Genomic DNA, 23,007 nt, shown 5'->3' on the forward strand with positions numbered 1-23,007 from the left:
GGCCCCCAACTTTGGCTGGTACACGGACCTCTACCACTGGCTGGAATTTCCTGTTATTTTTCACGTTGCGGAACCTGAGACCCTCGCTTAAGCCCCTGATTCGGGGCGGAGGGCGACCACATGCCTCTTTGGTGCTTAGACTCGGACTGGGAGTTCTATTTTTTCTCTTCGTTATCTCTGCTATATCATACTTCTGTTGCTCAGGTTAAAACCACTTTAGCTAAACAACTTGCTCTTATTTCACGCACGACCGCCCTCACTTACATATGCATTCACACTCAGTGCTACCTCATACGTGCATTCTGGTACTTGTCTGTAATCAAATAGCATAATGGATATATCCTTTTGGGTCTTTCTTGGGGCGGTTAACAGCTTGAGTGTGTACCTGTGGGGTGGGATCGAGCCATAAAGAGTTCTTCGATGCGATGCGGATACATCCACTTGGACAGCAGCCGTGGAGCACCACGGGCTGCTTTCGGCAGGTCAGACAGGTCCAATCATCAGACATCAGACATTAGCAACGACCTGCGAAGACTCACAGACCGGTCTTGCAGACGTTGGCTGCCTCAAGCTTAAGGTAGAACCGTCCAGGTCGAGTCGACGTTGAAAAGGGAGAAATGACGAAAGCTACCGGTCGCTGACGCGCTGACGTCCTGCGACACGGAATCTGCGGAACTGAATTGCCTTGTCCGAGCTTGTCCGATGACGCGGCGGCCAGCAGGAAACGGAGGTATCCGGGCCAACAGGGGTAACCCTAGTTCTCCGCGTCGTCAGCTGCTCGTTCCAGCCACTTCGCAAGGTTAAGTTCAGACGAGACTTGCAAACTTTCAGCCGCCCAGCCCCTGTGCAGCGCATATAGACGGTACTTTTAGTAGGTGAAGTTCTGATATCGTTGACATGAACGGAACCACTTTGGCTCCACAGAGGCCGACGTCATTCTCGTTATCCGAGTCTCGTTCCGTTGACCTTTCCCAACTTCCCCGACAATGCGTTTCGTCATTCCGCTGGTTTGTCTCGACAGACGCAACAGTACTATTCGTGAACATGCTCATCGTTGCTCACAAAGTGCGAGCGTTATAAACACCAACATGAGCTAAATCGGCCAACAATGCTGTTGGGCAGCTAAATTTGAGAGAAGATAAAAGTACAGTAGTGCACTCAAGCCAATTACATGAGAGTTCCGCAACCAAAAGCCCAAAACAGCGCAAGAAAGAAGATATCAAGATAGAGAGAGAGGAGCAATGAACCGAGCTCAAGAATACACCTGGGTTATATATGAGTCGAACACTTTCTTAGTAAACCTTACGACATCATTGGTGTCGAGGGAGAACCATGGGCGTGCCCACTGCTGCAACATCCACCACACTCTTCTCGACATCCACACCTTCCCTCAGGACAGCCACAGTTTCCAGAACAGCACTCCAGTCTTGGAATTCTCACAAGCCCATACGCTGCACCGTGCCGATCATCGTTCCCCGTGAACACCGAGCTCGGATACACCATCACATTCATCGGGTCCATGTTCATGCTCATTTTGCGGCTCGCTGGCGGACTCGGCAGAGCCGCCGCTCGCGCGAGAAACTGGTCGATCATGCTCTTTCCCGCCGGCGACACTCTGGTTACCGAGCCTCCGGTAAAGGCCTGCCCGTCCAACCCGGCAGGAAGTTCGACACCCTCTGATGGATCGATGCAGTAGCCACAACCGTCCTTGCAGTCCTTGTGGTCTCGCGAAGCATGCTGTTCCCCTCGGTGCTCCACACATCCGGGGCAGGCGCAATCGAACCCGCATGTGCAACCGGAGCCAGCGATCGAGGTGATTGCACTGAGAGGGGGTATCGATGCGAACTCGGGTATTCGTGCGTTTGGAGAGCCAAGAAACGTCTGGGCAGTGTGAATAGGTGGCAGGTCGATGGTCGGCGGTGGGGAGCGTGACGGTTGGTTTCGCTGGCAACATGACCGCTTTCCATCCGACTTGGGTTGCGGGGAGGTTGGACCCGGATCGAGGAAGGGGTTCGCCTGATCCGCTTGGTACTGCAACGCTGCCGCATGTGCCAGTGCAGCAAGTCCACCAGAACGCGTTGACGGGACACTCTCCATGGATGACATTGCAGAGTTAGCGACGGACACCCCACATCGACATTCTCGCGTGCATGAGCAGTTGCATGGATTTAGCAGACGGTCAACTGATAAAATTAAGATTAAATCAAGGCGAGTTTATCAAAAAAAATGTCAAAAGGTTCATACCGCTTTGTCTTGACTGCGAGGATGCATTGGAAGGGCCGGCAATGACGTCAGATAGACCGTTGGGCAGGGTCGGAATAGAGGGCATGAAACGCTTTGCTGAACAGGGACAAGACGAGGTTGAGCCCTGGTCTTTGTCTGGAAATGAGACAAGCCAGGACATACGTTTTTTATCTGAGCGAGACATGGTCGGGATTGGCACTTTGTCTACTTCTTGAGGTCTATCGTTGCACGAGCAGCGCGAGTGCATGCGCTTTGACTGTCTGAGCTGGCGGCATCGATCGCATTGGGAGACTGGGCGGCCCTTCTTCTTGACTTCAAAGAGGGGCCGTTCGTTGTGCTGACAGGACGAAGACCTGTGGCCTTTGATGCACGATTCGCTGGATTCGCAATGATGAGCTTCTCATGATCCAAGAGGAAGAAGAAGGATGAAACATACCAGGCAAACTTCTTGTCGTTGACGTATACCTAGAAAGGTTCGTGTCAGCTAGGGGGGATGATGGGTTGCAAAGCAGTGAACTGACCATGCAAGTGGTTTGAGTGAGGAATGTTGGAAGAGATGAAGCGGGCGGATTCTGGGCGGAGAATGAGTGTTAAGGAGAGCGAGGTATATATGCGCGTGGCCAGTGGAGAGGGACCCGAGGATTGGCTGGCGAAGAGGATCCGTTTTACCTGAAGCATTGGCATCAACTCACCCCCGATGGAAGCTCCTAATGGCACCCACGTGACATGCGCTCACCACCATGCAACTTCCGTCCCTGTCCTGATCTTCACTCAGTTTATGCCTCTTTGGACAAGCCAAGAAGTTGTTAGACGCCTGTTGTCTAAAATATCGTGCAGTACCTTCTCGCTCGCTGCGACTGTGTACCGCACCAGTGTCTTCTCGTCATTGTTTGCACGCCCGCCAAGCTCATGACGTCTGCATCTACAAGCCACCTTCTCAACCTCAGCGTATGACAAGATTCCTTAGATCCAGCACTCAGAGGTATCGTATGTTCTCTTCGGATCTTACCCACCATTATTGTCGCATCACTTCGAACGCGACCCAGGGCCATGGTACGGGTCATGTTCTGGCGCCTCACTCCTCCACGAGACCTCCCACAGGCCCACTCAACGCATGAGCACCCAACATCAAACAAACGTTACCGTCGGCATTTTTCTAGCTGTCTCCCTTGGCACCGGTGGCGTTTTTTGATCCTTTACCTCCTGCGAGGATTTGGCCGCATGAAATGCCTCATCCTCTTTTGCCGTGTAAGTGACACTAACTGCATATATCATATCTGTCTTGAACCTGACACAAGACATCTCAGACATCTCAGCAAACCAGAACCTAGGGCCTGGGACCCCCACGGTCACGGCGACTGCCCCTACCAAATGGCTGGTTCCGAACTTACGCGTTTTGGTGATCGCACAGGTCAAAAACAAAAATACTTCCAAGTCTTTATCGTCGTTGTACGACCGCTGATATCCGCCTCTAAGAGTGCTGCTATCCATGCATCGTCAGCCTAGAGCGCAAGCGGCAGAGACGGAGCCCCGGGACAAGTGCAGCTCTCAATCTTTTTCCACAACCAACTAGCGCTATTCTGGGCTTGTCGTTGTGTACTCGCAAAAAACCCTCTTCAACTTGGCGAACAAGGTCCAGAGATCAGGTTCACGCATGTTACTTGTGCCCCCAGGCCGCGCGGTCTCAGCAAATTTGTCTCGTTGCCCCAGCTCCTCGGCCGAACGTCATTGGTCCGTGGCACATACAGCGCAGTGGCGCCCATCTGCATCAAGCAGTGGTTCTCGTGTTCGTATTAAACTTATCCGCATCTGTCGGTTCTCTGAGTACTAAAGATACGGATGCTTCGCGACACGCTAACCTCCCGCGCACATTGAGCGTGCATGACGTTTTGTAACTTTTATCCGTCTGGGTAGTAACTAAACAGTAGCATCTGACCATTCATCCGAACTGACGACTTCGCCACTTCCACGTTCGCGGTCGTTATCTCACTACCCTACTTCGGCCAGCCGAAGCGCATCATAGATTCTTCAGGTGGCCGACAGTATAGCATCGGGACCGCGGCGTTTTGGACCGTACCAAAATTCGCAAAAAGAAAAGAAGGGAGAAAAAGATAAAAAGAAATGCTTATGTTAAGACCTGATGTCGATTACTAACTAAAGGCTGGTCATAAGACCTCTTGTGCATCTATTCTTGGGACAATTACGGTAAGGGCGTGGCCAAGGAAGCCTCGATACTACATTACAGGCTTTTGAAAAACCAATCAGCGCGAGAGATGGTTCAATGGGGATGAAGTAAAGTCAGCCTCGGGCCCGTGCATCAAAATGCGTCTGAGTTCATTGCGTACCTCTCACAACGTCTAGATTCTTTGCGTACCCTCCAGGATGTCGCGTCAATACCTCTGAACGCATCGGTACCGCACCAGTCACGATCAATCAACAATCAACTGGGGCCGAAATCCTACAAGCAATCAAGCAAGCAATAATCGAGCTTGACCTTCAAAGCAGAGTTTCAACTGTATGCCACAGTACTAGTACTGCCAGAGTGCTGTTCATAATGATACTGAGACGAGTAAAAGCCAAAGACCCAGCTTGCACAGGTCGTGCATCCGATGAAGCCAAGATGTCTTACTTAGAAGAGAAAAATAAGCGACAAGTCCGACGAGTCCGACAACAAGCCTGCCTTGGATCGCATTTGCAGCATCTCGCAGCTAAAGCCATTCGTATGCTGTCCCTCCAAGTACCCTCGCGGTGGTGGTACCACACCAGTCCCAACAGCCTCAAAGGTCCCCCTTGTATCAAGCAATCGTCAAATTGAACGCCGTGCGGTAAATTAACTCAAAGGAACGAAGTAAAAGAAAGGAGTCAAACATCCGCCTATCAGATGTTCTGGTCGCCGCTCAATCCACCCATGATGATATATGATATCCCGTGTTCACGTAGGAGAAGGCAAAGAAAACGAAGAAGAACAAAAGGAATAAAGATCTCCGAGTACGAAACCGAATGTCTACTGAACGTAGTTCCCAGGGAATACGCCTTCCTGGCCGTTCACTCGGCCCGTCCACCAGTCCTCCTGACTGTCCGTCTTCTTCAAGATCTCGATCCTGTCGCCCGTCTTAAACGACAAATCACCGTCCGCCTGTTATTCAAGCGTTAATGCACGCATCAGCAAAAGTTCCTAGCTGACAAATCGGCGGCCTACCTGCGCATCGAAGTCGTACAGCGCCGTTACGTATTCCTTCGGCGGCTCCATCTTCGGCTTCGGCTTTATTGGCGGAGGCGGAGGCGCCCGCTTTGTCGCTGCAGCGGCAGCCATGCTCGCCCCGTTCTCCCCGGCGCTGTACGGTGGTGGAGGCGCTGGCGCAGCTTTTGAGCCAGGAGGCTGTGGAGGTGCCTTCTTGATGAACGACGGGGCTGCTCTAGACGGGGGCATGCCGCGCGAGGAGCTCGCAGCACTTGACGCCGTCGCCGTGCTCGTGGAACGGCCGAGGGAAGAGCCTCCACCGCCATTCGCTCGGTTTTGTTGGACTAATTTGGCTGCAGAGCGAATACGCGTAAGCATATCATAATAAGGAGAACCTGTTTATCTTTGAGAACTTACACGTAGACAAAATACGCTTGGTGATGCCCATTTCCTCTATCGTACTCCAAGCGTCTGACCTCTTTTCCTCGTAGTCATTGGAGATCTGTGATCCCGGGACGTTGGTCACGTCGTATTTCCCCTCCGCAAAGGAGTTTACTTTCTCCAGCATAAGATAATAAACGTTAAGCCTTTCAGATTATTGGTGAGGGCGTTTCACAATTATGGCTCCAGCACACTCACTGCATGTAAAAGAACGAGTGGAACAGGGGATCAATGAACTGCGTGGCGAGCTGCATAAAGCGCGGCAAGTCGCTCTTGAGCTGGTTGTTGATATAATCATACTCGTTCGTCGCGTTCTCGAAGTCTTGCTCAAGCTATTGGGCACTTTAGTATCCGCCTGGCCACACCTCGCGTCCGTTGGTGCTCTCACCTTGAACAAATTCTTCTCATCGCTTAAAGACTTTTCCTTCTTATCACGCAGCTTTGTGAGTGAGTTGTTGTATCGATCATAGTCAACCAGCTTGTGTTCACGTTTCGTGATGCACTTGCGGATCGTCTTGAGCACGCCCTGGAACTCCTTGACCGGGGCCATGATGCGGCTCTCGATGAGCTCAAGCTCGGGCGAAACCGCAGAGCGGAGCTCCTCCATTTGAGTAGCATACGGTGGTGTGTTTTCAAACGTCGCAGCGCAATCCGGGTGCTTGCTTTGGAGGCTGTATTCTGATCCGAGAGGTGTGAAGATAGCACTGAAGTGGTTCGCGAAGCCGTGGCCTGCGGTGAAGAGAGCTGTAAAGATGCACCAGTAAGAACATTGGCACAACGAAGGGCGAATCGAGGAAGCGGACTGACTAATGACGGCTTCGCAGAAACCCTTGGTATCCTTGAGCAGCTTCTCGGTGGACTGTTCGAGCGCGGCGAAGTGACGATTGTAGTCATCGAATTCGGGATCGGAAGACTCTACGTGTCGGCCATGTCAGGCATGTCCCTTGTGTGTATTAGTCGAGACGCACTCTTTGAAAAGCCAACTTTCGAAGTGACCAAGTGGGGAGTCCTGCATCATCCAAGTGAGTCCAGAGCTTCACGAACGCGTTTGGAATCCAAATAAGAGAACAGTCCAAATCGTTTAGGACCCTGTATCCCAATGCGGATCCCATAGGAGTTTTCCCAGCCACAACTTTGGGAGGCAAGCTACAGAGAGGTTGGAAACGTGTAACATACCGCTTGATAGCCTTGGTAAATCCCTTCATGATGACCTTCTGCTCACTGCGCCCTGATCTTCCTTATAGACTGGTAAAATGGCGGGAATCGAGGGAAAACAAAGACGGGTGGGAGGCTTGCGGAGCGCAGCAAGCAGCGGCAGCGGCTAGGATGGAACGGGGAGCGCTCGGAGGTGGAGATGGGACGTGGGTCGACCTGTGCACCGCAACAAGGGGGAAACAGTACGGAACAAGTAGATTATTACGTAATCAACAAGGGTGCCGAAGTCCCCGGCACTCGTTTCCGTTCAGCCTCGCGTCACCGCACGTCACAACCACCAAGGCTCCGAGATCTTCGAGTCAACCCAACACATCTATAGACTTTATTTTACTCCGAGGCAGCAATTCCTTCTAGCATCACCAGCATCTTCCACACATATCGCTCTTGTATCTCTATCCACCATGCCCATTAACCAACCTTCAAACCAGATCAAGTTAGTTTTCTGATATTTGCTTCACAGTCTTATTGGAAGCTCATCGGCGCATTTTCTTAGGCTTACCAATGTATCCATAGTCAGACTCAAGAAAGGCGGCAAACGTTTCGAGGTATGCATGACCCGAAAGTCGCCTTCGCTCAAACTATGACGCCCCTATTGATACTTTGTGGTTAGATCGCTTGCTATAAAAACAAAGTGCAGGAATGGAGAAATGGCGTGTACGTAGTAAAGCAGACTATCAATGGACTTTTAATAACTTGGCTTCAACCTTGCAGCGAGACCGATCTAGACGATGTCCTTCAAATATCAAATGTCTTCATCAATGTCTCAAAGGGAGAGGTTGCCAAGCATAACGACCTCCAGAAGGCATTTGGAACATCGGAGGTGGACGAAGTTGTGAAAGAGGTAAGTTATGATATAAATCCTCATAATCTGCTTATACATATGTCTGCTCAGATCCTGAAAAAGGGAGAGATGCAGATCAACGAGAAGGAGCGGGACCATGACCTGAGCTCGTTACGCAAGGAGATCGCCACCTTGGTGGCCGAGAAATGCGTGGATCCAGCGACCCAGCGACCGTATCCCGTAGGCATGATAGAGAAGGCCATGGCTGAGGCAGGAGTGAGCGTAAAAGCCGGGAAAACGGCCAAAAGTCAGGTAAGCGGGAGATTGGTTTTCGCTGGTTTTCGGCCCCTGACTCTGACCTGTGCTAGGTCTCCGAAACGCTGAAGTTGCTGCAAAGCAACTCGACCCTCCCTATTGAGCGGGCACGCATGCGTGTGCGTGTATCGCTGCCCTCGGCAGATGGGGAACGACTCCGCGAACAACTTGTCAAGTGCGCCGACAAGGTAGAACGAGAGGACAAGGGAGACACTTGGGAAACGGTACGTCACTGAACTCCTCTACCATCGTCAAACTTCTAATCGGTACAACAGATTCTGTTGATCGAGCCGGGCCAGTTCCGAGTGATCAATGAGCTTTTGCAGAAAGAATGCAAGGGCCGCGGGCGTCTGGAGACGTTGACGTTTGCGGCGACTGCTGACACCAACTAAATTGATGATATCTAGACTTTTGTCATGTTGTAGCGTAGTTTGTTATATACTTAGTATCGGTCTTTGTAGATGGAATATCGTGCCAGACAGTGCCGAGCCTCAATTTGCCTGAGAGGTCTTCGAAGAGCCTTTGTAAGCTGTGTTCTGTTCAGAACCTGCTGTGTTTGCTGCTATCGACCGAGCGATTGCCGACGCGTTCGGATCACGTGGCAGAAGGCAGGCTGAAATGGGCTGCGTGTGATTGGCTATTGCCGCAAGAGAGCGAAGGTGATCGCTCAGCAATAATACTGCATAGGCTATTTCATCACTGTCCCCTCCATCTTCCTCTCTCTCCCTCCACCATGGCCACATTCGCTCGCCTGCCCTCGCTGCACATCGCAGCACGCTCCCTGCGCTCCTCGCCGCGTCCACAACTCGCGCCCCATGTATACACCTCACACCGACTCGCCATGATGTCAGCGTTTTCGCCCGAACGCCGCCTCCCCGACTCGGTCCAACCAGGCAAAGCCAAGGCTTCCCCGGACTCGCCCCCACTAGCCGACTCCCCGCCCGTTGTGGTCCCGACAGCTCAATCTCTATCGTCTGATGCTGCATCACCCCAAACCGCCGCTCGGCCACCCCCCGCACCGAAACCCGAACGCCAGCGTCCAACGATCCGATCCAAGAAAGCGGCCTTGTCTATTGTACGCAATCTCACTCTCCTCCGTTCTCGGTCGCTCACATTCGGTATCCGCATCATACCTCACAGACACCAACAGCCGTCGAACGTCTCCGCAACCTCCTCAACGGGCCCACACCCCAAATTATCCGCATCGGCGTCCGGAACAAGGGCTGCGCCGGCCTCTCCTACCACCTCGAATACGTCGACAAGCCCGGCAAGTTTGACGAGGTCGTCGAGCAGGACGGCGTCAGAGTCCTCATAGACAGCAAGGCTCTCTTTTCGATCATCGGCAGCGAGATGGACTGGGAAGACGATGCTCTTAGGTACGTTCCCGACTTCCCGTGCTCTTCCGCGTGCTCCGGGCTCGGGACCATCGCTGAAACGCCCCTCTAGCTCCAAGTTTGTTTTCGCGAACCCGAACATCAAGGATGCCTGTGGATGCGGCGAGTCGTTCAATGTCTCATGAGATAACGGACCACCTGCATTTCCGTACTTCGACGTTTAATTATTCGCGCCGACCAGACACCACCAGGATCTCACAGCACATTAGTACTCTACACCGGCATCGCACCATTACCGCACATATGTATCCATAATTTTATCCGTTTCGCAATAGAAGGCCGTGCCCCCACTTTGCTCACTCTGTTTCATGACGAGTGAGCTATATGCACAATCAACATCCGGATACTAGTATTATACTAGTGCTATAACGAGGCTTGAAACATGGAATGAGTAGAGACTACAACCTAATTTACACACTCTTACACCACCGCAAGCTGACCCTACGTAAATAATCAAGCATCCAACAGCTCCTTGGGCATGTCCGCAAACGCGGCCGCCCCGACGCCAAGCAACGCAAGCTGCATTAAGCAGGCTCCTGTTTGGCGGTAGAGCCTCTCAAGCGCTGGGCGAGTCGGCCGCCCTTGCGACTCTGTTGATGATAATGATCAGTCAGTAACGTACGAATGACAAAGACTTTGCGTGAACTTACGCAGAATTGCCTGGTTCAACTCAGTCGCAAGGACGGCACGGGCATTCTGACCCGCGACCTCTGCTGCATCCCCACCGGCCTCCAGCGGGTCATCGTACGCGACGATGACCGACGCGCGTTTAAGGATGTCGCGCACTTCAGGTCGGTCGTTGTAGTCCGACTGCAGCTCCTGACCATACGCAACTGCCTTCGAGAGCGCGTCACCGTACAGAGTCGCCGCCGGACCGCCATGTTGCGACGCGAAGCTCTGTTTGCGTTTCTTGATCGGAATCGCAGAGCTGCTCGCGACACCGAAGCCGTTCGTCGAGCCGTCGGCACCGTCGGCACCTATACTTGCATCGTCGTCGATGTCCATCCCTCCCACCACGTCTTCGTACGCCATACCATCTCCTGAGGTCTCGACAGCCATCTCAGACTCTTCGACGCCCATTTTCTTCTTGAGCTCGGCCGCTTCGAGGATCATCTCAACGAATTTGCGGCACCGAAGCTTGATGAGCATTAGGCCCTGGTTCGCCTCGAGAACCGCGGGGAAGTACTTGCGCGTCTCTGAGAGCGCGGTGTCGACGTCGCCCCTGAAGACGGACTGGACGATTTGCGTGCGGAGCTCAATATCGTCCGTCTCCGAGACCGGCCGCACAGAGGTAGAAACGACATCCATGTCCATGACCTGGTCCTCTGTACCAGCGGCAGCAGCAGGAGAAGTCGGCGCCAAGCTCTCCGAGTCAGAGAGAGCCCCTCTCTCCTTGCAAGTGGCCTCGAACGACCGAGCTGTTCGCGCATAGCCGTGGTGGGATAGATACGCCAGAATTAGGCGGTTGATAGGAACCTTTACCCGATCCTCAGAAGATAATGACGACCCGCTCACGTCCTGACCCTCATAACCCTTCGAGTCGGGCGCGGGCGAAGGCCACCTGAGTGGCGTAGATTGGATATTTGCCCACGTCTGGTTGCGTTGCTGGAGCACATGGTCGTCGATGTCGTATTTAAAGGTCTCGTGGCCAAAGTTTGCCCGTATCGATTCGCCATTGTGGCACAGGCCGACTGCGGGATAGAGTTCGCAGTCCTTGCCAATATTATCGAAGACATGACCTAGGGGTCCGGCGTTAGATCGCATAGCTGTGAAACACCTGAAGAGATCGCCATACCGATCAACTTGCCATTCTTCGTGTAGAAAGCTTTGTTTTGGCTGAAATCGATGCCACAGCCAATGACATCGCCCGCTGCAAGATGTGCATGAGTCGACGGATAAAAGAAGCAATATTAAACGTACCTCCAAACTGAGGGCCGTATGGTCTTCCCTGCCTATCCGCAGCGAAAGCCAACCCATCATCACCGTGGTATCCCCAGGAATGCTTCTCCCAACCAGGAAGCCGAGACGTCTTGACATCCTTTCCGTTGAATCTATTCTGATGGTCAGGCAAATGGGTGACTATATGCGCGTGAAGGTCACACTCACCCAATGCTGATGTGCCTGTGAGAATTCCCCGCATAAGTTACACGCGAACACGTCAATATCACGAACGGGCGCACCCTTTGGTAGTCTTACTCGTGATCTCAACTTCATAATAGAATATACCGCATGCCGGTGGGATGGGATGGGTCGTCCTTGCAGCAGCCGAGTCCTTGTCGGTACCACTGTTCGATGCAGCTGTATCAAACAGGACACACGATTAAAAGATGAGCACGAGCTGGACAGGGAAATTAAGAACCGTTGTAGCTTAGTTCCCGCCCGTCGGGAGATACAGATAGAGCGGCATGCCGGATTTGTTCACACCAACCAGTCGGCAGCCGTAACATCGAGCTGGTCGTCTGCGCGGTGGGTGCTGACATGGAAGAATAATCTCTTCGAGGCGGAGGAGGACTCATGTCATCCTCGTCACTGTCCATGGATATACGGGATCGGCTGAACGACGGAGGGTCTCTACGAATCGGAGCGTGCGTCGGGGAGGGCGTGGACATATCTTCTGTTTGCAGGAGGTGGCGCATAGCTGAATAATCCAGGTACGCAGGACGTTGCACGACGATTGGGCCATCAGGAATGGGTGGTCCGGAGGTACCGGAAGTCGACCTCTGCATGCTAGGACCACGTACGCCTGGTCCTGCAGTAGTGCTCGTCCGACGTGCGCGAGTGGGGGAGGTTGACCATGGCGTGCAGGGGCTATCGACGTTGCTAGACATATCTGCCCTGATGATACGAGGTTCATAATTCCTGGGCGAGTTCCTGCTCGGGAATCCAGACGACTGAGTGAGCGAGCGGGCAGTGGGCCGGACTGGGCTAGTCGCAACGGTGCTGCTGGAACGAACACCATGCGAGAGCCCAACCCCTCTGTGGTCTTCAGCTAGACTAGATCTGGATGGCCAGCCTTGACCACCGAGGCGTGGGCGAGCCTGAGAGGGACTTGCGGAGAAGGGGATGGAGATGACGGATTCGATGTTTCGTACTGGTGAACTGGATACACCGCTCCTGGTGATTGGAATGCTGGCAGACCTGGATGGTCTGTTGGACATGATGCTGTTGGGAACTCAAGAGACAGACAAAGATTGGGGTCGCCTGACAGCGGGGTGTGGGGCAGGGGTACTATATCCGCTGCCAGGGGGCTATTCCCACTAATTAATCAGACAAATGAACAAGGTTCGTAAAGGGGAGAAGACGAGACACAAATTAATGCTGGAGATGGACAGAGGGAACAGGCGAGACCGGGAGGGAAGGGCAGAGCGAGTGAGTGCTCACTAGCACTAACTAATAAGTACTTTAGTAGTCTTCCAGCCAGCGAATTCGATGACTGACTCCCGCAAGCACGGGACCATGTCACGCATAGATCGCATATCCGCGTGTCACAGCATCACAGCCCGTGGATCACACCAGTCATCCCAATACTCTGTCACACGCCTGCATACGCGTCTCCCCTGTGCAAGTCCAGATACAACTCCTACGTCTCTTTCTCCCTCATCATGGTAAGACATAACGCGTTCTTTACAGAACTTATACTGATCCAATGCCGTCAGGATCCGTCACATCGCATTGTCCCGGCAGCCGCCACCAAGACTGCGTCCATTCAGGACACCGCCAACACCCTTGGCCTTCATGATACTCTCCGTTACGGCCCACGCAGTCTCGCTACAGAGACTAGGACACGCACTGAACTCCCAAGCAGGCTCTCAAAGGTTTTGACACCATGCTATCTCCCGATCTTAGCTTATATATCGTGATTAGTGGGAAGAGACCCAGGACAACGCCAAGCTCACCATGCTTCGTAACGTGCACGGCCTGCATGCGCCTGCTCGCCTGCTGATGGAGCGTAACATCGTCTCGCACGTGGGTATCCCTTATGTTTCACTCAGATCCACATTGAGCGTCCTTCCGATATCATCCAGAGCCCGCATATGCCAGCATTGCCTCAGACGAACCTTCACCTTGACATCCTCATGGGTAGAGATGAAACTCTAAGCCCAGGCGACTTCTTCAGTGGTGAGTATTGTCAACGTCCTCGTGATACTCTCTCGACTCACCAGTTTCGCTGGTAGGTATGGAGAATGGTCACTCGCTAGACATCCACACCGACATGGAAAGGAAACTTCGCATGTAAACACCTGTACAAATTGTCATATACTAATACAACGCCATCATCACACATATATTACAACAAATGACCCCCGATTTCTGCTTGTATCACCAGAATAATATTCTTACAGGTCCTGCTGTGCATTCTTCATTATCTCCAGCATCCGGCCAAGCGCTATCAAACCGAAGCTTTGTGGACCAAAGGTGGTCGGGTCATCCCGCAGAACAGATGCAGCCACGAGCAGTGCAGCCCATGCCCGAGTAAACGTCTCCGCCGCAACAGCGACGTCATCTTCATCTTCGTCATCCCAATCGAATGTGTCGTATTCCGAGTCCTCGACATCAGGCTCGTGTCTCTGAGGTCGCAATTCTTGACGGACCTGGCGCACTAGAACCTGCGTCTATTATGATTCAACGTCAGACAAAGTGAATGTCGAAGAATTAAGTATGCCACAGCGCGCTTCACGTACCTGCAAGTTCATGGCGTTGACAGCCTCTCTACGCTTGCGATGGTCCGACCAGTTGGCTATAATAGTCCCGCTCACGAGCTCCGCTTCTGAGATGTAATCGTCCTTATCTCTCGACACAGTATGGGTTTGCGCAATGGCATATAGTTGATCGCAGTACGCCTCGCAGAGGCCCATCATCTCCTCCCATAGTACTGGAGAAGGCTTTCCGAGTATGGGTAATCCCAGGGTCCACGGTCGAGCTCGTCGGATTGCTGCATATACAGTGTTTACGTCGAAGGGAGATTCTTCTTTATTCCAAAACCCCGGTGACCAATCCTGAAGAGGTACACGGCGGAAGAGTTCACCAAGGAGTTTCTGGCTCTCGTAGAAACGTTCATTCTTATGTGGGTTTTCGCCTTCTCTGGCGAGGAAATCGGGTTTGATCTCCTTGTCCGGTAGCCTGGGGAGAAGTTTGAAATCAACAGGCGTTCCTGTCTTCGGGAAGTCAACAGCTTGGGCGGCAAGCTCAGCAAGTGTCATGCAGCTAGCGCAACCAGGGTCTTCCAAGTCGGCGAACCGAAGGTGCATGATGGCTATCCGCCCAACAAGATCCGTTTCAAACTATGTCATAGCTGGTGTCAAGGCGCTGGCACAACGATAAGGCTGAGTTGAGACCCACGTAGTTGAAAACGAAGTCCACAACATCTTCGATGCCGCAGGGATGAGTAGTTTCCTTGATTGGTAAACTGACATAGGATCCCGGTTCGCTGTTAGCGGTTGGGAAGAGAGCCTCCTAAAAACATGTTAGTCCGAATCAAGCGGATATTGGGAACACCCACATCGAGAATTAGATTGAAGTCGTCGCCATCAAGATCACCGCCGCCTAAGAAGGAAGGTAGTGCACGATCTCCTCTGAGAAACATCAACCGAGTTGTTAGTCGACGGACTTGAGATCATGACTGAAGTTCGCTTACTGAGTCGAGAATACAACGACGTTAGTCAAGTGCTCTAGCTCCGGTCGCCTAACGGCTGTGACGACTTGGATATCTCCAGGATGGATCTGAGGACTACGGGTCACAGCTACTCGCCCCACAATAGGCTTGTCCAAGCCATTCCTGATGTCGCGGACAGTGGCAAATATCTCTCCAGGCCTTAGGCAATTCCACTCGTCAGAGACTCCCATGAGAGTGTACGAGCCTGGAACACGGATATGGGCGCGATATTTGAGCTCGCGTAGCGCATGCGTAGAAATGCATCGTAGGGCATCGATAACGACCTCATTCTGCCAGCCGTCGTCAGATTCTCGCGTCCATACCCTCATGTTAAGCTCCTTGGCAAGGTTCCCAAAAAGAGATGTCAGATGGAACGATGCGCCGAGGCCGTGTACTTGGAGCATCTTTGCGGCATCCCGGAATGACGAGCGGACACCTTGGGCCTCTTGGATATCTGCATGCTGCAACTCTAGGATACGATCCATCGTGTCCTGTTCGCCCAAGTGCTCGAGGATGGCGATCAGAGGTCTGTTGAGAAACATTGGCCGAGGGCGAGCTGTATGAGACTGAACGTCGAATGTCAATACGTTTGGTGCCTCGAACTTCCGTTGGGACTTTCGCAGGCAGACTACTCTATCATTCAGATCAGGGTTTTGAACAACGACGCCTTTGGCCCCTCCCAAGCGAAACTGGAACGCGGACGGAGGGAACTTTAGAGGGAAAGTTCGCCTTCGTGTCCTGTTTAAAGATGTCCATATTTCGCGAGCAAGCTCAATGGAAATTGAACTGCAGCCATCCGTCATACAGTTCCCTGAGGCTGACGTAATATCGTTGACGTATTGTATTTCTCGGCGTTCAAGAGTAACAGATGGATCAGTGGTGGAGAAGGCTTGAGACCACCTGGCTCCAAGACGGGCGGGCTTGTACTGTAGTTCACTGAAGTCACCCTATGTGCTATGGTTAATCACCGGTGCATTTATTAGTATGTAAATCCTTACCAACTGGCCTCGAATCGTCTCGGCGTCCATCGTTATTCCCTTGTCCGAGGTGAATGGTGTCACGAACCAAACTGAGTGTTCCCTGAGCCCACTCATGGAATAGCCCAGAAATTCGTAGTGTCGACCCGCAACTTTGTGACCCCCGAGGAAGATGGGTCGAAAGCGTTTTTGCATCAGCTCGCTAATGGAGTACTCGAAGTCGCGGCGAAGAGGCGCGCGGTTCTCGTCCTGGAACGAAACACGGAGGAAACATTCATGGTTCCCGAATCTCCGGAGGACACTGTTAGATTGGTCTGGTAACGGACCGTCTAGAATATAGGTCGAAGGAGTGAATATCAGATGGTAGGCTTCATAGGCTCCATCCCGAGCCAGAGGTGAGGTTAAAAGGCCCCGTGGCGCCAGCAGCTCTTCCTTGACGGCTTTGACGGCCTCTATCAGGGCATTGGATAAGAAAGATGGGTCAGACGTGGAGAAATGAGGTGACTGTTTTTGTTTGCGACGTCGGCGCCGAGGTCGCGGTCGGCGAAGCTCCTGCAAATGAGTCTCTTCTATAAGCCCGGAAAACCTGAGGAAGATGCGGGGGGCGTGCTCTCCAGCCTCTCTGTCAAGCAAGGTTATGTCCCTGCGTATAGACATAACCTCGCGTGGGGAGAGGACGGATGTAGAAACCGCCTTCTGCACCTCCCAAGCAACGGAAAACCGGAGTTCTGCAAGAAACTGGTCCAATTCGTCCATGACATCCGTCGACCAAAGATTGTTGCGAACGTCAATGGTTGTTTGTCTACGGTCTTCTTCTAGACCTAGGCGTCGACAACGCAACAGAAACGCCTCCTCGTCAGAAGCATTGACGAAAACGACACAGAGACTATGACAGCCAGGTGGCATATCGGAATTGCCAGTAAGGCTTGAAAGACGCTGCGCTTGTTGGGTGCCTGCGAGGGATCCCGACGCCTGCTGGAGGTAGAAGAGTGGAGAAGCTCGAGCTTTTAAAAAGATCCTCCGGGACGAGCTAGTATCCTCGGTGACGAGGGATTCGATGTTTGAAGGCTTGTACGATGCTATGAAAGTTTGACTTCCGAATAGTTGAGTGGCGAGGTCCCGTATGGATCTTCCGAATATATCATCCGTTTCCTCACCCTGTTGACGAGAAGTGCCCGGAGTGATCGTCAAGCGCACCTCCTTGCGAGCAAAGTCGCACACGAGGTCCACACGACCGTCAAATGTGACTTCCGCCGAAAACGAACCGTCCCGACAAAATCGTCCAAAAGAAAATGTCTTTATGTTAATGCTTGACGAATCCACCGCGATTCTATCTCTCTCCTTTTGCAGCTCGCGAGGATCCTGCCACGGGTTGTCTCGTAACATGTTCACTCGTGGTTCGCTCAGTGGCCTGTTACTTTCTCTGAATCTGATGGGGCGTCCCTTCAAGATGATCCCCGATAATCCGTAAGCTGCGAGGAACTTCTGTCCATATTCTTTATAAGGGATTGTTAATATGCCTTTTCCGCGACGGTTTCCGGTCCATAAGTCGACATGGAAGTGCAAGCGCGGGGTAGTTGGGTATGGATGTTTGTGGAGTATGTTCGCAAACTCGATCTTGATGTCCATTGCAGTGGCAGCCCACGCGATATTGAACATGAAGATGTCCATTGTGCCTAATAGTGTATGAGATGAGCGAGCGGCACGCCGGAATAATTCCAGTGTGATGACACACCTAGGTGAGGGCTTCGACAGTTAGCCTTGCAGGAGAGCGAGCGAGCACCCCGCTAGCAGTTATAGAGGCTTAAGCGCTTATCTACAGCATCTACTCTGGCAGGTTGCTCCCACTGCTCCAGATAAGGTACAAAGCAAGACGGTCGACCTTCGATGGTCGAACAGACTAGACTTGGATGTCTCAACCCCATATCTCGGGGTAAGAGGGAAAGGAGACTCCTTTGTGTCCACGAGGACAAGATCAGCCCAACATTGGAAAGGAAACAAACCTAGTGTGCTTGCAAGGCGATCGAGATGCATCATGTACTGCCAGTGTATGACCGCCGTGCTCGCCTCCCAAATCATGTAATCTATTATTGGGCACGAAACACTGGCCTCGAGGATGTCCGGGAGGGAAACAGAATCAATCCCATGATGTTCGCAAGGACTGCATCGATTTCGAACTTCAGTGGAAGCCCGGGCTGTGGAAGGGTCATCCATCTAATGTTGGTGCCTTGAGCTATCTCTGCCGGCGAAATATGCCGGTGAATTCGAAAAACATCGTAAGATATAAGGCCGCCTGGGGGTGGCAGAGGAGTAAGATATATAGTTAGATAGCTGGTAAAATGGGTTTTTAGTCTCAGTTTCACTGCCACGCCTTGGCGGCGCCGTACGCGAAGACGGGGGTTACTAGTAGAGAGTGGCCGTACAGCGCAATGACATCTAGCCTTGTCTTTTTCTCTCTCGGGAAGACGAGTAAGCACAATTAAACCAAGTTGAATAGCCCCGGTCCCCTTCCAAGTCAGCCATTCTCGGACTGGTCAAAATGGCCATGATTGCTACTACATGCAGAACCGTCTCGTGGTAGATTCTCGTCTCATGGTACTAGATTATGGGAGACGTAATCGTTTCCTGATATATCACTTGCAAACCAAAGTATCTACAGATTCTGTCGCTCCCTTTTCGCAATGTCGAGCATCCTGCCCAATGCTATCAAGCCGAAGCTCTGTGATCCAAAGGCTTTACCGGACGTTTCCTGTAAGGACACCTCAGCAACCCACACAGCGGCCCACGCACGAATGAACGCCTCTGCCGCCATGAAGCTAGAATCCTCTTCCTCAATCTCGCAAGAAGACCAGTAGTATGTACTGGATTCTCCATCCTCAGTATCCGTCTCGTCCCGACGTGGCCGAAGGGCCAATCGCAATCGGCTGGTCAAGTTTTGGGTCTGGCATTGTCATCGTCAACCAGCGTCTAACACTATGACATACAGTAATCCGCTCACCTGCAAATTCATCGCATTGACCGCTTCCCTTCGCTTGCGATGGTCCGACCAATTCGCCAATATTGTGCCGCTCACTAATTCAGCTTCTGATATAAAATCTTCCTGATTCCTCGAAACAGTGTGCGCTTGGGCTATGATCTGAAGCTCGTCACAGTACGCCTCCAATAGCCACTGCATCTCCTGCAACGTATCTTCACGAGGTCTGCCAAGGGGTGGCAAACCATAATCCTCGAGTGGGATGCGGTCGAACGCGGTGAGTATACTGGTGATATCAAAAGGTGAGCGGCTTTTACCCGCCTCTGGCATCCAGTCATCAAGTGGAATCCGACGAAAGAGCCTGCCAAGCAATTTAGGACTCTTGTAGAAGCGCGAGTTCTGGTGCGGGTCTTCGCCTTCCTTGGCCAAGAAGTCTGGCTTGATGGTATCCGGGAAACGAGGTAGATCTTCGAACTGAACTGGTGTCCCAGTCTTAGGGAAATCCACTGCTTGTGATGCGAGTTCAGCGAGGGTCATACACTCTTGGCTATCTGGATCCCCCAAGTCCGCGAATCGCAAGTGCGCAATGGATATAAGCCCCACGAGATCGGATTCGAACTATGAAAAGAGCGGACGAATACTCGATTAATGACACGAAACGTTTCCCAAGGACCTCGCTTACGTAGTCAAATATGAAGTCAACTACATCTTCAACACCACAGATGTGAGGCGTTTCCTTGATCGGAAGGCTAACATACGAGCCCGGTATCCGATTATATGTCGGAAACAAGTTCTCCTGAAGGGACATCAGAATGCAGCCAGACGTATGTTTGAAAGGCATACATCTAGAATGAGATTGAAGTCGTCGCCATCGAGGTCTCCACCACCCAAGTAATTGGGAAGAGGTCGATCACCTCTACAGCATGGTCACAGAATCAGCGATTTTAATTGGAATATCATGATAATTGCGTACCGAGTAGAGAATACGATGACGTTCGTCAGATGTTCAAGTTCAGGTCGCCGAACCGCCTTCACTACTTGAATATCGCCGGGATGGATCTGAGGGCTCCTGGTCACAGCCACTGGCCCTTCGATGGCGTGGTAAACCCCCGTTCTATAGTCCCTCACCGTGGCGAAGATTTCCCCGGGATTCAAACAGTCCCACTCGTCCGAGACGCCCATGAGAGTATAAGATCCAGGGACTCGTATATGCGCGCGATACTTGAGCTCCCTGAGCGCATGTGTCGAGATGCAGCGCATAGCATCGATGATGATCTCGTTTCGAAGTCCTCGCGGAGTCTCCGATGTCCAGACGTGAAGATTGAGTTCGCTGGACAGATTGTGGAAGAGCGAGCCGAGGCGGAAAGGCGCCCCGAGACCGTGCACCTCGAGCATCTTAGACGCATCTTTGAACGACGAGCGGACACCTTGCGCCTCCATGATATCGTCATGCTGGAGTTTGAGGACGCGTGTCACTAACCCGCTAGCCGCCACATGTTCTAGTAAAGCAATGAGAGGCCTATTCAGGTACATGGGGCGAGAACGCGAGTGCGATTGAACGTCAAACGTCAATTCAGACCCCTCAAACTTTAGCTGGGAAGGACGAAGGCAAACAACCTTGCCTTCGAGGTCTGGATTTTGGACAACCACCCCTTTGGCACCCCCAAGGCGAAATTGGAAAGCAGATGGAGGATTTTTGAGCGAAGACAGCTGTCTTCGATCCGTCCTTAGTTTCTCCCATATGTTACGAGCAAGGTCAGGTGAGATTGAGCTACAACCGTCGGTCATGACTTTCTTAGACCGCGGCGAGATGATGTCGTCAACCCTGAAAATCTCCTCTTGCCGAAGGACTACAGAGGGATCCGTTGTCGAAAAGGCTTGAGACCACCTGGCGCCTAGACGAGCAGGTCGCTTAAGAAGTTCGCTGAAATCTCCCTGACAATGATCCGTTGTCAGCGAGCACTTACAAGGGGTACACATGACTCACCAACAAATTACGGATAGCAGCGGCATTCAGCCATTCACCACGGTCGTTCTGGAAAGGCGCCACAAACCATACAGAGTGCTCCCTAAGTCCGCTCATCGAGTATCCCAAGAATTCGAATTTCCTTCCTGCAACACGGTGGCCCTTCAAGAATTTGGGGCGGAAGCGGGACTTCATAAGCTCGCTGATTGACCATTCGAAATCTCGTCGGAGTGGGGCACAGTTCTCGTCCTGAAAAGAAACTCGCAGAAAGCACTCGTGATGCCCAAAACGCCGGAGAACACTGTTCGACTGGTCAGGCAGTGGCCCTTCCAAGATTTGTGTTGTGGGAGTAAAGATTAAATGATAGGCGTCATAACTGTTGACCGGAGGAAGAGCCGACAAGGGCCCAAAAGGCGTCGCCAGTTCCATCTGTACAGTCTTGCGAGCGCTGCGCAAAGCGCGAGAGAGGGATGAAGGATCAGATGTGGATATTTGTATGTCTTTCCGCTGCCGCCTCCGCAGGCGCACCAGGCGATTTGTGGTCCTTCGTTCAGCAAATTCTTCGATGAAAAAGGTGAATCGTTGGAAGATGCGAGAAGCGTTTTCCCTGTCCTCTCTCTCAAGCGCGGTAATATCTTGTTGTATAGACATGACCTCGCGTGTGGAGAGAACAGATGAGGAAACCGCTTTCGCAACTTCCCAAGCAAGAGGAAACCAGATGGGTGCAAGGAATCGATCCAGATCGTTCTGTGCGGCTGCTGACCAGGTATTTTCATGAATGGTGATGGATGATTTATAGTCTTGACGAACAGTGAGACGTTTACAGCGCAACGTGAAAGCGGTAAAGTCGGATTGATTGGAGAATGTGACACGCAGACTATGGCAACCGGGGGGCATATCAGCTCCATGGATGAGGCTAGAAAGGCGCTGCGATTGGGGTGTAGAGCCGAAGAGACCGGCAGATCTGTGTCGAGAAATGGAGGGAGGAGCGCGCGCTCGTATAAAAACACAGTAATTGGATGCGTCGGAGTCGATGACAAGAGACTCAACACCGGAAAGCTTATAAGATACGAGAAGTTTCTGGTCTCCAAAGAGCGACGCTGTAAAATCCGAGAGACCCAAATCGTCATCATGCTCGTGTGCACCAGTCGCGATGGATAGTCGTAGCTCTTTGCGGCTACGATCACAGGCAATGACCGCCGCACCACCTGGGACGACTTCCTCTGAGAAGGATCCATCTCGACAGAATTTCCCGAAAGAAAAAGCCTGTACTTTGAGCTCCGACGAGTCCCGCGCAATCCTATCCCTCTCTCGTCGTGTCTCAAGAGGATCCTGCCATGAGGTATCTTTGAGCATATTTACTTTGGCTTCGCTGGGCGGCCTATGGCCTCGGCTAAACTTGATGCGACCTCCTTTCACCACGAGTCCCTTTGACGCGTAACCTTCAAGAAAACGTTCTCCATATTTTGCATTGGGTATAGTTAGGATGCCTTGGCCGCGCAGCTTGCCTTGCCATAAGTCCACATTGAAGTTTAGAAACCGAGTTGTGGGATAAGGGTGTTTATGCAGAATCTTCGCTAGCCCGATTTTGATATCAACATCCGAAGCTGAGAAGAAACCAGAGACGTTGCGCATGTGGATATCCATAATGCCTATATGTCAGAGGTCAATAGCGACCGACACGGAGAGTCTCCAAGGGAGTACGTACCTGGAGAGAGCTACGAGGGGCCATCTCATCCAGGATAAGATACGGTCACTATTAATATTGAGCACCGCTGCGCATGATTCTGTTCCCACTGTTGTGTCGCTGACTCCGGGACACCCCACATTTGGCTACGACTGATGGACCTTAGTTCGGGCACAATC

At 52.2% G+C, this 23,007-nt stretch overlaps 8 protein-coding genes across 8 annotated transcripts; 3 read left to right on the plus strand and 5 right to left on the minus strand.

The window, feature by feature from the left end:
- Positions 1 to 1,004: 1,004 nt before the first annotated feature.
- On the minus strand, positions 1,005 to 2,871 carry CONPUDRAFT_114525 (uncharacterized protein). The gene is made up of 5 exons (XM_007764988.1): positions 2,766 to 2,871; positions 2,681 to 2,709; positions 2,407 to 2,621; positions 2,245 to 2,340; positions 1,005 to 2,183 (listed from the first exon to the last, which is right to left on the minus strand). The coding sequence occupies exons 1-5, from the start codon at positions 2,766 to 2,768 to the stop codon at positions 1,303 to 1,305; spliced, it is 1,224 nt and encodes a 407-aa protein (XP_007763178.1). The 5' UTR covers positions 2,769 to 2,871; the 3' UTR covers positions 1,005 to 1,302.
- A 2,040-nt stretch (positions 2,872 to 4,911) lies between these two features.
- On the minus strand, positions 4,912 to 7,227 carry CONPUDRAFT_114528 (BAR-domain-containing protein). Its single transcript, XM_007764989.1, has 8 exons — positions 7,043 to 7,227; positions 6,835 to 6,875; positions 6,674 to 6,781; positions 6,255 to 6,610; positions 6,065 to 6,198; positions 5,843 to 6,012; positions 5,444 to 5,778; positions 4,912 to 5,380 (listed from the first exon to the last, which is right to left on the minus strand). The coding sequence occupies exons 1-8, from the start codon at positions 7,069 to 7,071 to the stop codon at positions 5,249 to 5,251; spliced, it is 1,305 nt and encodes a 434-aa protein (XP_007763179.1). The 5' UTR covers positions 7,072 to 7,227; the 3' UTR covers positions 4,912 to 5,248.
- Positions 7,228 to 7,348: 121 nt separating this feature from the next.
- CONPUDRAFT_114529 (Shwachman-Bodian-diamond syndrome protein) lies at positions 7,349 to 8,666 on the plus strand. The gene is made up of 7 exons (XM_007764990.1): positions 7,349 to 7,514; positions 7,575 to 7,626; positions 7,692 to 7,735; positions 7,793 to 7,922; positions 7,974 to 8,174; positions 8,231 to 8,401; positions 8,453 to 8,666. The coding sequence occupies exons 1-7, from the start codon at positions 7,483 to 7,485 to the stop codon at positions 8,567 to 8,569; spliced, it is 747 nt and encodes a 248-aa protein (XP_007763180.1). The 5' UTR covers positions 7,349 to 7,482; the 3' UTR covers positions 8,570 to 8,666.
- A 648-nt stretch (positions 8,667 to 9,314) lies between these two features.
- On the plus strand, positions 9,315 to 9,696 carry CONPUDRAFT_45886 (uncharacterized protein; the record flags this gene model as incomplete). The annotated part of the gene is made up of 2 exons (XM_007764362.1): positions 9,315 to 9,553; positions 9,624 to 9,696. Coding segments are annotated over 2 exons (312 nt in total), but the record flags the coding sequence as incomplete, so codon positions are not given.
- Positions 9,697 to 10,024: 328 nt separating this feature from the next.
- CONPUDRAFT_44748 (SPRY-domain-containing protein) lies at positions 10,025 to 12,180 on the minus strand (the record flags this gene model as incomplete). The annotated part of the gene is made up of 7 exons (XM_007764274.1): positions 10,025 to 10,161; positions 10,222 to 11,310; positions 11,367 to 11,441; positions 11,492 to 11,622; positions 11,678 to 11,692; positions 11,752 to 11,869; positions 11,931 to 12,180. 7 exons carry the CDS (start codon positions 12,178 to 12,180, stop codon positions 10,025 to 10,027), a joined length of 1,815 nt encoding a protein of 604 aa, XP_007762464.1.
- Positions 12,181 to 13,100: 920 nt separating this feature from the next.
- Positions 13,101 to 13,874, plus strand: CONPUDRAFT_94694 (uncharacterized protein). Its single transcript, XM_007764991.1, has 5 exons — positions 13,101 to 13,176; positions 13,228 to 13,386; positions 13,436 to 13,537; positions 13,597 to 13,690; positions 13,747 to 13,874. The coding sequence occupies exons 1-5, from the start codon at positions 13,174 to 13,176 to the stop codon at positions 13,806 to 13,808; spliced, it is 420 nt and encodes a 139-aa protein (XP_007763181.1). The 5' UTR covers positions 13,101 to 13,173; the 3' UTR covers positions 13,809 to 13,874.
- Positions 13,875 to 13,908: 34 nt separating this feature from the next.
- Positions 13,909 to 17,872, minus strand: CONPUDRAFT_68887 (RdRP-domain-containing protein; the record flags this gene model as incomplete). The annotated part of the gene is made up of 6 exons (XM_007764493.1): positions 13,909 to 14,178; positions 14,254 to 14,853; positions 14,912 to 15,025; positions 15,072 to 15,144; positions 15,207 to 16,171; positions 16,223 to 17,872. 6 exons carry the CDS (start codon positions 17,870 to 17,872, stop codon positions 13,909 to 13,911), a joined length of 3,672 nt encoding a protein of 1,223 aa, XP_007762683.1.
- An 834-nt stretch (positions 17,873 to 18,706) lies between these two features.
- On the minus strand, positions 18,707 to 22,795 carry CONPUDRAFT_114545 (RdRP-domain-containing protein). The gene is made up of 6 exons (XM_007764992.1): positions 21,163 to 22,795; positions 20,149 to 21,110; positions 20,019 to 20,091; positions 19,858 to 19,971; positions 19,200 to 19,793; positions 18,707 to 19,142 (listed from the first exon to the last, which is right to left on the minus strand). Exons 1-6 carry the CDS (start codon positions 22,786 to 22,788, stop codon positions 18,855 to 18,857), a joined length of 3,657 nt encoding a protein of 1,218 aa, XP_007763182.1. The 5' UTR covers positions 22,789 to 22,795; the 3' UTR covers positions 18,707 to 18,854.
- Between the last annotated feature and the right edge of the window lie 212 nt (positions 22,796 to 23,007).

The sequence above is a fragment of the Coniophora puteana genome, assembly GCF_000271625.1.
Source record: "Coniophora puteana RWD-64-598 SS2 unplaced genomic scaffold CONPUscaffold_1, whole genome shotgun sequence".
NCBI lineage: Eukaryota > Fungi > Basidiomycota > Agaricomycetes > Boletales > Coniophoraceae > Coniophora > Coniophora puteana.